Genomic DNA, 16,612 nt, shown 5'->3' on the forward strand with positions numbered 1-16,612 from the left:
GAAGGAATTTCTTCAAATTAGGCACAGGTGTCCACTTGGATTTGATGATGAATTTATATGCTTTTGGTGGTCATAGGTCAAAGGTCAAAGTCACTGTGACCTTGTCTGTCTCATTGTCATGAACGCGAACCTCCACTCGGACTGAAAAATACACTGATTAGAATTTTGGTGGCTAAAGGTCAAAGTCACTGTGACCTCACAAAACATGTTTGTAGCCATAACTCAAAGATTATTGCGCTAACTATGACAAAACCTGAAACTAATGTCTAATAGGATAAAATGATAAAGTGATGACATTTTATATCCAAAAGGTCAAAGGTCAACTTCATACAGCTGCGGTAATTCTAGTTTACTCTAATACTACTACTTCTTTTTTCCCTAATACCAAACCCTACATGCTTGGAAATGACAAAAAAGAATCTGGAGATGTTAAGTTAGAAAAACTGAGCAGACCTCTGTAGCCCACTCCTAATCTCTGATTGAAGCTAGCATCTTAAGGATACATTAGCAGCTACTAGCATAGTACACCTTAATCTCTGCCTTAATTGTAGGTGGTCTAGTTGTAGTGTGTGTAATATTGGTGCCATGTGTTGACATGAGGGAAAATAGATGGAATAAAGCAGACAGTATTTCTGGTTCTGCTGTATCGATTTTGATCCTTTTTGAAGAACTGTTCATTGTAAGTCTGACAGAGTTATTGGAGTGAAATGCTAAATCAGTGGAGTAATACTCTCTAGAAATGTTTTACTTTACTCATCTCTCATCCTCTGACCAAAGTCCACATAAGAAGGGCAAAATAAGCTGTGGAGGTGCTGTGTTACATCTTGTATTTTGCATGAGCGGGTGAAGGTCTATACAGCGCTCTTATCATGGTCATGGAGCCTCAAACTGCTTACATCTCCACACACCACCGATAATATTTCACAGTACAGTGTGTGTCTCGCCCTGCATTTTGCATTTTATGGCACTCTGACGTGAAGTGTTTTGAGTTTTATCTTGCCATACATTTTAATGCCAGTTAAACTAGTTAGAGGAGTGAGGTCACAGCACACAGGAGAAAGCCCGACACAGGCTGACCCTGGCTGATATGTGTCTTTCTTTAACACCTCAGCTCTCGACTAATACATGAAAGAGTTAGTGATTTAATGATTAGCTGGATACTTGGCTGCAGAATTTCAAGTTGTTCAGCATTTAACCTAGTTTCAAAGGCCCTGGACAACCTAAAAATAAATATTGGAAGGGTTTTAACCACTGTGCATGATAACCAGGACAACAAGCATGACAGATAGTGCACCAGCTTTCCTCACACACTTTTAATCTCTCCGCTAGGAAGGTGATGGCAACCCGTAAAGACAGACACAGGGATCGAACCCCACTGGAGGAAAGCTATGGAGAGAGGAGCAGCGTCCCCTGTCCTGGAGACACCCTGCCCTGGAACCTGTCCAAACACCAGAGGGTCAAACGCTCCAAGTCAGCCTCAGGGGACGTATTGGATCCAGCAGAGAGGGCTGTCATTCGTATAGCAGGTAGGATTGACTGTAACGGCTGCGGTGTTGTTCTCACACGTGATACAGTGCGTACATGTTCTCAGTGATGCAGAGGTGTACTCAACTCACCTTTAAGGCCCTGTGTACAAATTCAGCCGTGTGTCCAAGCTGGGGGCCTGGTGACACAGGGACTATTCACAGGGCAAGTTGATGAACTCCTGTAGCTCACGGGAAAGCCAGGAACATGTTGTTGTTTATTCTCCCCCAGAGTCTTTGTTCTCAGGAATTCACACTATGTCATTCAATAAAAAGTTACCGATGAGGGAAAGGGAAAGCAGTCTGAGCTAGCTAGCCTGCTAGCTGACATTTAGCAAGCTCATTAATTGCAAACTAAATAATAAGTTCACACATTTCACTCAAAAGATACATTTGTACCATTAACTCCTGTTTATTAACTGTGTCCAAACCATCCTTCTCTTGAGGAGCAGTTAATATTCTGACAGAGGACAATTTAAAAAAAAAGTGGATGGTGCAGTACAGCTAACAAACTACAAATGTCATCCATCAAAGGTTAGAATTTGCATGTTCCTGCTGTATGTGGTCGCATGTAGGTGTTGCGTTTTCAGGTTCTCTGTCAGTATGTCCATCCATCCCATTCTTGCAAACCTCATATCCCAAGAATACCCTAAGGAAATTTTCCTTCAAATTTGGCACAAATATCCACTTGGACTTAAGATGGACTGATTAGATTTTGGTGGTCAAAGGTCATGGTCACTGTGACCTTGTCCATCTTATTCTTGTGAATGCAATATCTCAAGAAAACCTTGAGGAAATTCCTCAAATTTGGCACAAACGTCCACTTGGACTTGATGATACACCAAATAGGTTTTGGTGGTAATAGGTTAAAAGTCACTGTGACCTCACTGTGACCATAACTAAAGAATTCATACACTAATTATGACACAATTTCCCACAAATGTCTAATGGAATAAAATGATGAAGTGATGACATTTTATATCAGAGAAGTCAAAGGTCAACTTTACTGTGACAGTATATTTTTTTCTGGCCATTATTCGAGGTCATAAGTTAGGAACAGGAGGGGAGAAATTTGGTTGGATACTTGGATACTTGGTTGGTGACACTAATCTTGGGTGTCCACCTTGAAACTGTGCTGATTTTCTGTACTGATGGATTGAAGATGGGTAAAGCATCAACATTTTAGAACTTGCAGCTTCTTTGCAGCAACATCCACATTTGAAGCATCGTCTACTGTCATGGCTACATGTGAGTCTGAACCAGACATGAATGCAAACTGTAACTACAACTTGACTGGTTCGTGGAGGCATACAACCGTGAGGTGGTACTTTTACTTCTTTAAAGAGAAAATATTCCACACAGGGACAGAAGGAAAAGGGAAATAGTGTGGAGTGTATTTTAAAAGTTGTTTCACACCTGCATCAGGGTGGTGTCTGTAGTGGAAACCAGACTGAAGAAGAAAGTTATTTATAATGTTGACTTATGAAAAGCAATTGAAAATTCATTCTTCAGGGCCATTGTCCTTTGTGGGAAAGTCCTTGTTTGTGTTCTGGGTAGAACTTGTCAGACAGCGTGACATCACTTGGCTGAGAGCTCAGTTTCAGATACTGACAACTAAATACCACAGGTGACAAATTCGTACTAGTGTGTGCATATTGTTTTGGTGAAGTAGCAGTGAGAAGTACCTCAATTTTGTGGACCTTAGTGTTGAAAAATTGCCTTGAAGTATTAAAAGTAATGAGTCCTTAATTTCTGTGACATCTTTGTCTGATGGTGGTAGGGGTTGAGAACAGGATCATACACTGTTGGGTTAACAGTGTGGTAGCATGCTCTTTTCTGCTGTAGCCCTGCTATGCATTTTAAGCAGCCTTGACCTGTCTAGTGCAACTTTATATGCCAGCTCACTAAGGAACAATTAACAAGTGATACAGTAAGCAAAAAGGAAACACCACTGAACATATGTAAGGTATTTGTTTCCCCTGCAGACTGGTAATGGGCTTTGCCAGCTGAACAGGATACACTGCGCATTTTATACATTGAGGCAGGGACAGTGGCAAGAGACAGTAGTTTTCCAAGTGTGAGGTGTGGTTCTTCTTACTTAAACAATAGGCTGGGATCCTGTCCAGTTCAACTGTAGGGATGCTGGAAACACAGTATTTATTTACACTACGGGTTAGCAGTGCCACTGCTGTGATGTGCTGATTGCCTGAGGCCAAGTGTTACATACATTGACCCAGTTCATTGTCAGTGTGAACCCCATGTAAAACTGACTGCAGCAAATTAATCAGTTTATTAGAAATGCCAAGTCATAATCATTACTCATTATATGTAATTATGAGTACCACTTCTATAACATGATGTGACTTGTGTCAATAATGCAATAGTACACAAGTAATTTGATATATGACATCACCACTGAGTGAAAGAACTGTTATCATGGTGTCAATGCAATTAACTAACCTGTACCTCATCACATTGCAATGCAGTGCCTCCAACACAGTAGAGCTCAACTCAACAGGCTGATATTAGCAGGCAATTTTGGCATTTCACAGATATGTTAGTATCAGCGTTGGCAGATATGCCAAAAGAAATTGCATCACATAAATTTCAATATTGAAGTCATTTCAGACTGGTGTTACAGACTCAATAGGCAGTATCCAAAGGCAGAGCAGGCCCATATCTACACTGAAACTATGAAGAGATGACTGGAAAATTATGGACATCGTCAGTCATTGATACAAACAGTAAAACATGCCTTGAAACATGTTTATTTTTTATGACTTATTTATCATTGTAGTGCAGAAAGTACTGATATACAGTACAATATTAGCACAATAAGTCTTTGATGAAGTTTGTTTTGGAATGCTGTGCTCCTGCCGGGTAAGAGGAAGTTTGGATAACTTTAGCACCTACAATAGGCCTGCGTTCACATCCTGTGCAGCTCTTCCTCTATCCATCAGAAGGCCAGGTCAGGCTGTGTCAGCACCCATGGGTGAGGCTGAGCTTTTGTTGTGGGCTCTGCTGACTGACAAACTGGCTGTAGCAGAATCCCTGACTGTATATAGATGAGCATGTGCTAGAGGGTTATCAGAAGTGGCCTGTGCACAGTTCTCATTATTGATAACCTGCTGTAAGGCTGAGGCAGCACTGTACTGTTTATCTGGTTCCTTAGAAGCTTCACATCCTCCTGTGTCGGCAGAGAAACCTTACAGTTGTTTGATTTATCAAACAGTGTTAGAACCAAATGGATAAATGCTAAAGTGGACATGGACATCAACATAAAAATATATAAATAAATAAATAAATAAATAGATAATCTTAGGGCATAGTGACCTCAGACTTCAACCAGCAGACACTCAAGGAAGACATTATGCTTGGCCAAAATAGCCCCCTCTGAACTGGTCTTGTTATACTTTGGTTTTTGTACCTTTTGTGAAGCGGTCAAAATTGGAAAAGTTTAGCTCAGGGTGCACTGGACAGGTATTCTTTTATGTCTTCTCAGCTGTCTTTGAAGGACACGACTTGTCTCAACTTTGCAGATCATTAAATTAGTTTATAAATTACATCTATCTTTCTAATTACCAGTTAAAGCAGCCTAGATGTGTCCCTAATCACCTGTGGGAACAGGCCTCGAAAAATGAGAGTGCGAGCTTGTTAAGACCTGGTGTTAAGTGAATACATACCATCGGATCTTATTACCCAGCAGTGACATTAGGAAGTTGTAAATAGGAATGAGGGGGCTCCTTTGGGATTGACACGAGGACTTGATAGGCCCCTCCAATGTAACCATTAAAGTCTGTTTCGTGAAGCACTCACTACTCCATTGATTATTTTTAATAACAATTCCTGCCTTCTCTCCTCAAGGAATACTTCTCCCACAAAATGACCCTTTGTATATAATTTTCTCACCCCGTGTTACGTTGAATTTGTGGAGAAAACTTTGTTTTTCTTGCATGCCTCAAAGGTGAACAAAGAATCCAAAAATGGCTAACATTCTTCATGAATTAATTTAAACCTTCGGCCGTGATTTACAACAGCAAAACTAGATCAAAACATTCGCTTACAAACTCTTACAAAACTCGTGTGATATAGGAAATCGTCATTTTGTGGGTGAAGTATTCCTTTAAGACAGTATAGATGATGCAAAATGGTTCAGTTGCATTATATTTGTTGCCCAGATTTCATTATATTAATAAATATTTTACTTAGCTGTATTTCTATATCTGTATGTGTTATTTGCTGCTGAAATCATGTGGCCTCCTAGTGTGCAAATGAATGAATGATTGAGTTGAAAGTTCTGCAGTCAGTCAGCTGTCAGACTGGTGACAGGGAGGATTTACTGTCCACAGTATGGCTGCTGGGGTCATCTCTGATGTATAGTGTAGTTCATGACAGCAGTACTCAAGGACTGGCACCAAGCTCTGCAACATAACTCAGTATAAGGTCAGACACTCAACCCTGCCAAACTTTTGGTTGACCGTTGATATAACTGATTGACCTTCACTTGAGGGGTACGGTAGAAATGTGACAAATGGGCGGTTCGAAGATGGTCCAAGCAAGGGGGCCAGAAGGAAGGGGGTAGGGAAGGCGGCCACTTTATTTGCTTTTGGTCGTGAATCTCTGCATTGCGGCTGGAGTATGAGATGAAGATTGCAGGATATTATCTTTATTATTTATCTTGGTTTTGAGAGCTCCACCACTGAGGCTTCTGCCACCACCAAAATTCAATGGAGGTTTTTTTTATTTCACCACAGCACAGTAAATAAAGCTGTAACTCTCTGCATGGCTGGATACCATCGGACGCCAAAAACATGTACGGCTTGCGTGAAAACAGTTGCACCTCATATGTGTTTTATGTTTTAAAGCATTTTTATTTCAATCTGTTTATTGTCCGTTTTAACAGGTTATTTTGATCTGATCCATGGCCTCATTTTCTTCAGTTGAGGTGCGCTGCTTAGTTTAGAATTGCCTGCTTCCAGTATCAAATTACGTATTGACTGATGCTTGTAGTGGTAACATTATTTGAAATAGCATGAACTCATTGAAAATATCACCTCTGAAATGATCAGATTATGTAATTAGTGGAAGTTCTGTAGAAAAAAAATAACATTTATAACCACCCTCCTAGTGGTAATCATATTGTGTAGGATATGGGAATTTATGATCGGTTCCGTTACCTTTCACAGTGGGTCACAATTAATGAAGTAATACAAGTACCACAGCAGCATATCAATCAATGCTGAATAAAAACCTCAGTTTCATGAATAATAGACAGGAGAGTGTGTGTGACACACAGTAGAATGCAGCCCAGAAAAATGCAGTTTATGACTTGAGTCAAGGCCAAAACACCCTGGTGGTAGACGCTGGTTGTCAAAAAATACGCCTCTATTATTTTCAATGTGCAACCCCACAGCGGTTACCAGGCACTTTACGCCACTGTCCTGTTTCCAGCCTCGCAGCCCCCAGATTAAAATGCATCACCCACCCCCCCACCCACTTGCTCTCTGCTTGTCCATACCAGCTCCTATAAAGTAGCTCCTTTTTTCTGCTCCCCTGGCAGCTCTACTCCTCTCCTCACCATTAATGTACAAAGAGAACTCTGTGACTGTTGTTGTCTCATGTGTGACAAAGACTGGATGATGAGAGACTTGTTGTTGAGGTGCCGAAATATCCCGAGCTAAACGACCCACTGTCCAGTCATTTAAAGACAATGGCCAAAAAGATATTGCCTGGCGAGTCATAGCCCTGGAGATCGTCTCTTTAGGTTGAGATTTTAAGCTAACGCAGGGGTTGAAGAGGTACAGATCTTTCAGTAACAGAAGTTATAGCTTTGTGTGGTTGTCTTTTAATGAGCTGCAGTGTGATGCCTCCGGTGTGTGCTAGGGGCGGCACTTGACATGCGCCACATAATATGCCGTGTGTTTTGAGCTTTGTCTTTCTAAAGCCCTTACCCGACGATGACTCAAATGATGTCACTTAAGGAAATTTATCAGACTCCACTGCAGCTTTGCAGCCACAAAATGATTCATGCAACCTTTTCACATACGCAGTAAACAGACTCTTGTAATCGGGGCAGTTCCCCTTTAATCTCAACACATTTCTGTTTGTCAGGTGGCTATATTAAAAGAACTGTCAGGAAGTACTAAAGAACGAGTGCCTGTAGTTCTGATGGACTTATAGTCTGCATTGTGCACAATGTGTTACAGTCTGATGAATTAATAAAAACGTGTAATAGGTGATTATTTTGTCATCATTGCAGTCATCATGTTGCATTAGCAGTTGTTAAATTAAAAAGGTAAAATCTCATATTTCTTCTGGGTTTATTGTGATATTAATTTCAGGAGATGAAGTTTGTTGACACTAATTTAATTTTATTTCATTAATGTTGGCTTCGCTTGCAGTCGTGGTTGCTCCAGTGTTGGCCTTGAGCTGTACTTAATCCCAACATCCCTGCAAAGTACCCCTCAATTATTCATTATGAGGAGGCTATGATCTGCCACTGAGATGCTGCCACACAGAGACTCTCCATACTGTGGCCCAAGTGGTGGAGATTTACTGTGGAAATAATCAGTGTAGATGAACAGAGCCCCAAGTATGTGAGCAGGACTATGTAGCTTGTATATTACAGGCAGTATGGAGGAATTATGTGAGTCCCTGACTGTGTGTTTCTCATGTTCTCAGTGTACGCATTTACAGGACAGAGAAAAGATGCCCCTTCACAGCTGTAAATCTTCATCTACACAAATGCAGTGGTAGCACCACTGACAGTTACTCCATAGACACGAACATGGCCTCTTATCCTCAGGCGGGTTCCATAATAGTGCAATAAAACACATTTAATGGAAGCATTAGAGCTGGATACTTTGGCATTTTATCATATTATGCTTCATATTTTTGCTCTGCTAATGTGATGCACTTACATTATGAAAGCCTCTTTGTATTTCAAATCATATTCCTCAGATTTGAAAAATGTCTTGTGTGAACTAAATGCTGGGTTTGTGATGCTGTTTTCTTTATCAGCATTGGCCTGTACCTATTCTTGGATCTCAGCTGCAGTTTAGCTACAATAGCTTATTAAATGTCAACTTACCATAGATCAAGCTCTATACTGATAGGCGAACACACTTCAGACAGCAATAACTCAATAGCCCACTAGGTGGCACATTCTATCAAAGAGGCCGTAGCCTGAAAGTGTTCCTGGAGAGTCATCTCAGCTTCTGGAAAATGTGCCTCATTACCCACACCCGTTTCAAATAGCATGGACTACATAGTGTATTCCTTGTGCCCCTTTGCGTTACGGTGCTCTGCCTCATTTCAGCAGACAGCAAGTTTCATGCTCACTGAATGAGTCTGTCATACAGAGCAGCTTTATTTTCCCTTTTTTACAGATCTGACCTTTGGGCCTTCCCCATTACACGCAGTGTCAGGGAGGAATGCTGAACTTCACCATCAGTTTGAAATCCGATAAATGAGCCACAGTGAAATGGACAGATCCAGGCAGGAAAGTGGAAAAACATACTTGCTGCTGCAGTGCATCAGTGTTTCAGTCAGACACTGTTTGGGATATCCAGAAGAGGGAGCCAGGTCTGTTTCTGTGCTTGTCCCACAGTTACTTTACTGTTATTACAGCAACGTTGCAACATTATTGCACTATGCTAGAACAGCCCCAGCCCTGGCTGATTGACAGTGGACTGCGTCATGCCGTCAGACTGGTGATGATGAGTTGATACAGTGACACAGAAGAAAGAGGGATGTGAGGAGATGTCTTTAATTAGCTCCTTTAAATGCTGAAACACTGCTCACAAGCAGCAATTATATGTCAAATGCCATCAATCATAGTCCAATGTCTGCTATTTACAATGGCATAGATTCAGTTTAGGTAATAATAAACCTAATTTATAGCAGGGAGAGCTGAAAGTACAAGGAAGGAAAAACAGAGAGATTCTCTTGACTTTCAAACCACGTCTTCACTGACAAAATAATTTCCCCTCCATCAAAATCCAGCAGATGATAAGTCCTGTTTTAGTTCAAGCCAGCCATAAATTCTCCCACAGTAACAACCGTCACACTTTTGTTGAGAGGTTTGTCATCTTGTGAAGCCAGACTATCAGTCTAGCTGTTGGCCAGTATTAAACTCCTGCCGGTGTGTGTGTGCTTACATGTGTGTGTACACAAGGTTTTGTTTGTTTCCCCCATGGCTTTTTCCATCAACGGTGAGCTGTGCTTTGGTAATCCCCCTGGACGCTTGAGTATAAAAGACGTGGTCTGATTTGTGGAGACTGGCATCTTATTCTCGGAACGGAGTGGTGTGAAAAAAAAACATTAATATTGATCTTCTTTTGTCTTGTGAGTCGGCCCCACTAGAATATCAAAGAGATGGAGACTCACCTGGATAAAAATAGAGACAGACTATTTACTGGCCAGCTTCTTTAAAGGTCCAGTGTGTATATTGGAAGAAATTGAATATAATATGGTACGTATAATAGGGGTGGGGGAAAATATTGATACGGCATAGTTTTGCGATATTTTTGTGTGGCAATATCTATTTCTTTATTATATATAAATTATTAATTTGACAAATACAAATTAAACTTAAGGTAGCCGACTTTAATAATATAATCAGTTGCTTTTTCAGTTCACTACATACATTTTGCCCCCAAAAAATGACAAATGAAAAGTTAAATAAACAGACTGAAATCTTTATCTTATTAGATAAAACAGATGTTGACAAAGTTTTCCTTTGGGAACATAACTTGCAGCTAAAAACAGGTAATGAATCTCAGTATATTTTATTGCAATACTCAGCATATTGCAACGTGTTTAAAATCGAAATAATATTGTAACGTGACTAAAGTATCATGATAACATTGTATTGTAGAGCCCCTGGTGATTCCCATGCCTATTTTTTACTGTAGAGTATAATCACTTGAAAATAAGAAGCATTGTGTTTTTGTTACCTTAAAATGAGCTGTTGTTGCTCTGCCTTGTTTCTACAGTAGCTCAGAATGGACAAACCAAACACTGGCTCTAGGTAGTGCCATTTCTTTTTGTGCTTTTGCGTCGGCCACCATCAGTAGCAGCCCCTCCATGATGAGATTGTTTAAACGTGTAACTGCTTTATCAATGTTTGTGCTGATTTAAAATCACTGACTCCATTTGTTGTGGAGAGGAAGAGGCCTCCTGAATGTCTGGATCTGAAGTTATCAGAGAAAAACACACATTAGCAGGTGCTGGGCCAGCTGCCCAAGCAGCGTGGGAGAAAGACTGATTTGTAACGTGAAGCTGCTTTATTCAGTGTTTTTACCACTTTAAATCACCTGGAGTTGTTTGTCTGGGAGAAGAGGAGCCCTCTGAGGAAAATTCAGCTCACCGTAAAAACCTCCTGAATGGCCTGATCAGAAACAAGATGAGCACATATTAAGTTATTAAATAGGTGAGCATACATTTCTAGGTGCTGGACAAGCAGGCCTTCTGCAATGTGCCAAACAGTGTAGGAGGATATATAATGTAAAACTGCTGTACTTAGTGTTGTTTTAACCATTTTTAATCACCGTTTGTTTTGGAGAGGAAAGGCTTCTGTGGCTAATACAAACTGGGAGAAGTTTCACCTTGTTGCAATCTGCAATCCTCACCACTAGATGCCACTAAATCCCCCTAAGTCTTACACACTGGACCTTTAACCACCGGGGAATGCAATAATAGACATAATGTTGAGAATTGGCTGTGATTAGAGATTGTAATAATATCTTTTAAATGTTATCCAGAAAAATTATAGATTCATAATTTATAACTTATTGTATGTTGTAGCTATTATTATGATTACATTGAATTACATGATCCTTAAAGGTATACTAGACAAAGTCGACTTTATGACAAGGTTGATACAATGTTAACTTGTTAGTGACTAGTCTACCAAATGCATAATAATAATAATAATAATAATAATAATAATTTTACAGCTGTGGTTGTTGTGTTCGTTTCATCGCCTGGGACAATTCACAGAGAAAGTATCAAATGAAGTGCAAATGCATAGACACACATAGCCTACATGACTGTATTCATACATGAGGAAAGGGTGCGCATACACACATGTTAAGGGGTTTATACATGGAGATTTGTGCCCACACATTCAGATCTTCTAATGTGGAAAGCTTGTACAAGCAAGCTACATAATACTTGCCAGGACCTCGGGCCCCTCCATGCACCTGTCAACTATTGTTGAATGAGATATGGGAACCATACCCTCAGCTACACACACACACACACACACACACACACACACACACACACACACACACACACATTTTCACATACCTTTTTAGATTACAAACCTTTTAAAGTCACAGCTTACGGTAACTAAATAGACATATGTCCTGAAACCAGATTTGGTTGTCCAGCTATTTGGGAGTGGACACCAAGCTACAATGATCCACTAAGCACCCTGTAAGAAATTTAAGTATCTCTTAAGTGTCACCACTGTGTGTGTTGAGGAACATATGAGATCCACTGTCAGCAAGTGTTAATAGCGGGCGAAGAGCTAAATGTTTAGTTTTAAATGCCTTCACTTAGCGTCCACATGTGTTGGCCAGAAGTTTAACACTGATGTCACAATACTTGGACACTTGGAGATGTGAGTTTGGCCTGATGTCATGCTAGACATTACACTTAATCATGTTTTGGTTACAGTTTATGATAGATGAAGAGTTCATTCTCTTTGCTTGCTACTGACCTCTCCTTACAGTTCTGTGCAGTTTTATCTGTCAGAAGCTGGAGGCCGCATGGTGATGTCATTCTTCTGTCGTGCCTCTCCCTATTTCAAGGGATACGTAAGCATTAAGCTGGTTGAAGCAGCCTCAAGAGGAGGTTATGTTAACTGTGCCCTGGGCTTTTAAAGGATTCTTATTTGTGCAGCCACCCACTCTTTTTAAATGTTGTCCTTTTGTGAAGCCCCAGTGATTTATGGTGGACATGCACTGTGTCTTTATACGTAATAATGTGAACAAGTAGTGCTGCACAATTGCTCATATGGTCAATAATTTGCATATGAATGTTTAATCTGTCTAACGCTGTTCCTTAGTCCACAGGTCTTGTATCAGGTATGCTTATTAAAAAGCACATCTACAAAATGTAGTTCAGTCAGGAACACTTCAGTCAAAGAAAACTTTCTTTCCATTTGCAGTATTATATTTGGGGGTATGGTTCTGTTCTGGGGCCTCTCTGCCTCTTATAGGCCTACGCAGAAAGCCCAAGGCGGAGAGCGCACACCTCTCCACCCTTCCATCCACTTAGGGGGAGAGCCTAAAGGCAGAGAGCGCACGCCTCTCTGCCCTTCCATGCGCAAATGAGGAAAGCCAGAGGCAGAGTGAACAAACCTCCCTGCCCTTCCATGCACTTACATGGAAAGCCTAACGGCCGGGCTCCACCGGGCACGTCAGCGGCACGACACGTCTGCAGCGCGAGTCCCATAGCAGCTTGCCCCCCTGTTAATCAATTACAGCGGCTCCACCAGCAACGGGAGCGGCATGACAACTCCCATCTGTCGCACGACAACTCTCTATTTTACGCGACTCTTCTATTTTTGTCGCGCTACGCTCCCCTACGCGACCCTCCAGCACAGCTACATGAAATAGTGTGCTAAACGAGCACAATGTGTTTTTAAATGAATAAACCATTATCAGAGGTGATATGTGATAATTTTTTTTCATGCATTTACCCATGTTTATCCGTGGCATTGTGTAAATGTCCGTGGCGGACATTTGAAAGGGAGTAGATGACAAACAGTACAGTAAACTTGTAGATAACTCAAATATATGTAATAACTTAGGTGGAAAATGCTTTAACATTTCATGCAGCCTACATGCAGCCTCTCGGCACAACCCCGCTGGCTTCTCTACGTGTCGCTTCCGTACGCAGTCAGTGGAGCCCAAATGAATATGCCGCGACGCTACGCTGACGTGACGCTTACGTTTGCAGCCGATGGAGCCCGGCCGTAAGGCAGTGAGAGCAGCAGCAAAGACCCTCCAGGAGCAGAACAGAGCAGCATCAATGACAAACAGAGATGACATTTATATGTCAGATACAACATGAAAAGGAGGAGCTGGGGTGGAGGCGGGTTGCAAAGCAACTCATAGAGGATGCGGCAACAGTAGGCAAGCCAAAGCAGTTTAAATAAGGTGCCCTGAATGAGATTCACCAATTGGTTGCATAGAAAGTAATCATGCGATTTATCAGCTGACTCCCTTCCATCAATCAGCTGATTGGGCTGTTTGAGATCAGCTGATGTAGCTGGGATGTGAGCTGAGCTTGAAAGCGTATTCTGCCTGAACTAACGCTATGCTCAATGTGTGCAAGAAAGCAAAATAACTACCATATTATTGTAATCAAATCAATGTAGTAAGGTCTGGGAAATAAAGTGTGTCTGTGCCGGCGATAGTCGTGGCTGTAGGCATTATGTTTTGGCAAAACTTCCACTTTAACTCAGCAATGAAGTGATAAGATTATTGTGGTCAAAGGTCAAGGTCACTGTGACCTTGTCTGTCTCATTCTTGTGAACGCGATAACTCAAGAACACCAAGGAATTATTATTTTTTTTTTTCTTTTTCTTTTCAAATTTGGCAAAAACTTCCACTTGGACTAAGCAATGAAGTGATTACATTTTTGTGGTCAAAGGTCAAGGTCACTGTGACCTCACAAAATCATGTTTTTTTTAGCCATAACTCAAGAATGTCTAATACTGTCTAATAGGATAAAAAAATGAAGTGATGACATTTTATATCCAAAAGGTCAAAGTTCAACTACAGTTTGACATCATAATGTTCAGCAAAAACACTTCTCTGGCCATTACTCAATGTCAAAACTCCAGAACAGAAGGGAGACATTTGGTCACATACTGACTTGGTGACTCTAATCTTGTGTGTCCACCTTGAGACTGCGCTGATTGTGTAGATCTCTGCTGCCTGGGGACAATGTATGTGAAGCATCCATGTTTGTACAGACATGGACGTAAACTTTAAGTACAACTTGACTGGTGCATGGAGGCATACAATCACAAGGCGGTAATTTTAAAATTTTTTTTATTTATCTTTGTAATCGAAACTGTGTTTGTAATTTGCTATTAAAAAAACATGCTGGGGTGCGTGCCTAACTCTGTCTCTGTTAGTAAAATTTCCTGTTGGAGTGATTTTAAAGATAGAGAGAGACACACACACACACACACACACACACACACACACACACTTTCTCTCTCTCTCTCTCTCTCTCTTCTGAGAGTTTGGAGTGGACTTATCGCGTTTCCTCTCAGGAAAGAGTCCTGGCTGATGTCAGTTCGGCCTTGGCCAAAGAAATGTCTGATAGTTGGTCTGAGCTGCAGGGATTTTCCTTTTTCCTACATCAGATCTCCACTGTTGTGCTACAGCAGACTCCTACGCAAAGAAGCATGGAAACAGTGCAGGATGATATCCTCTTTACTTTTCTCATCATTTTTATGATGCGTGCCATCATAAATCTCCTTAACAAGACATCGTTTTTAAGAGTCCAAACTGGCCTCAGCCATTAGCTGTGTCTCTGTTAGTTGACATGCTCCTGTTTCTGTTTGCCAACATCGCTGTTATTAATCATTTTTAATGCCACAACTTACTTTCATATTAATCAAAGCACCTCACAAATGTATCATCTAACAATCAGGCAGGTACATTTAATTAGAAAGTCTTGGCATGTGTAGCTGACTGATAGTTGTTTTTATTATTTTTTTACCCGTAATTTATTTTGGTCTGGACTGTCATCAGGTTGGCTGGTCAGGGCATCTGTTGAATATTCAGTGGCTACCCCAGCAGTTGATGCTCTCGGTGGATGTCAAGGACATATCTGCACCTTGAATGTATTCATCGCGCTGCAGGCTACAGCTTTCTCTGTGACTGGCCGAAACATAACAGCTACCAGCTGGAGTGTGTCACTGCGGCACAGACAGGGTGGACCTCTTCTTTGTTATGAGATTATGTCCTGTAGCGACCGGCTGCTTCCTTTTTAAATGTGATTAAATGAAGGCATTATTGAACAATAACTCATAAGGCCTTTGCATCTTTGAAATAATAAAGAATGACTAAGTGTTCACCCTGATGTCAGTTATGAAGGTTCTGCAGCTACTTCGGTGGTATTATTTTGACAGAAACAATGTGGTGGTTTTTAATTAATGTTGATGAAATAATAGTCATGTCGGTTGTATTTCTACAGCCCAGTTCCACAAATCACATATTTGCCTCAAGGTGCTTTACAATATGTACAGCATATGACATCCTCTGTCCTAAGATCCTCACTAAAGATAAGGAAAACAAACCCTCCAAATGTACCTCTAATGGGGAAATGGAAGGATAAATGGAATAATAGACAGATTTCCCAGTTACAAACAGCTGAGGATGCCCAGGCCAAGAAGAACTTGTTCCCACAATGTCATGATGGCTTACATGTGGACCTAGCCACCTTTTTTTTATTTTTATAAATGAAGCAACTTGCCGGAATGTAGTAAAATGCTTGTTTAGAGGCAAGGTTATTGTAATTGACTAAAACTAAACTAAAAACTAAAACTAGGTGTAAAAAACTTTTGAGGTAACTGAAATAAAAATAAAAACCAGACTTTAGAAAGAAACAAATAATAACTGCAACCATATAGTGTACTTAGAAAATTAACTAATATAAAATAAAAATATACAGGCAATGTCTTTAGTTTCAGTCTTTGTCCATTTGGTCAAATCTGTCAACACAACAAATATTTATTGAGACTGGGATGTCAGAAAATGTGTTTGTATTGTAAGATCTATTCTGAACTTCTTAAATTTTGCTCCTGACGACTCATACTGAAACTAATAACAACTGAAGTAAAACTAAACTTTTTTAAACAATAAAAACAAAACTTAAAGGGGCAAACCTACTCTGCAAACTAACTGAAAGTAAAACTGAATTGAAAACAAAAAATAAAAACAAAATTAAAATAAAAACTAGAGCCTGTCGTGCAATGGCATCACCTCTGCCGCAATACAGCAATTCATGGTATAAAGTAAATGTATAAAGTGTGTGTGCGTGTGTGTGTGTGTGGG

General features: G+C 40.5%; 1 protein-coding gene across 4 annotated transcripts in view; it reads left to right on the top strand.

Annotated features, from left to right (window-relative positions):
- The first annotated feature begins 1,329 nt into the window (after positions 1 to 1,329).
- LOC126392072 (plectin-like) overlaps positions 1,330 to 16,612 on the top strand; it is a 161,105-nt gene continuing 145,822 nt past the window's right edge. For all 4 annotated transcript variants that reach the window (XM_050047205.1, XM_050047206.1, XM_050047207.1 and 1 more), the window contains exon 1: positions 1,330 to 1,526. In XM_050047205.1, the coding sequence (XP_049903162.1) occupies positions 1,337 to 1,526 (190 nt within the window). In that variant the 5' untranslated portion in view covers positions 1,330 to 1,336. The remainder of the gene's footprint in view (positions 1,527 to 16,612) is intronic.

The sequence above is a fragment of the Epinephelus moara genome, chromosome 6 (assembly GCF_006386435.1).
Source record: "Epinephelus moara isolate mb chromosome 6, YSFRI_EMoa_1.0, whole genome shotgun sequence".
Taxonomy (NCBI): domain Eukaryota; kingdom Metazoa; phylum Chordata; class Actinopteri; order Perciformes; family Serranidae; genus Epinephelus; species Epinephelus moara.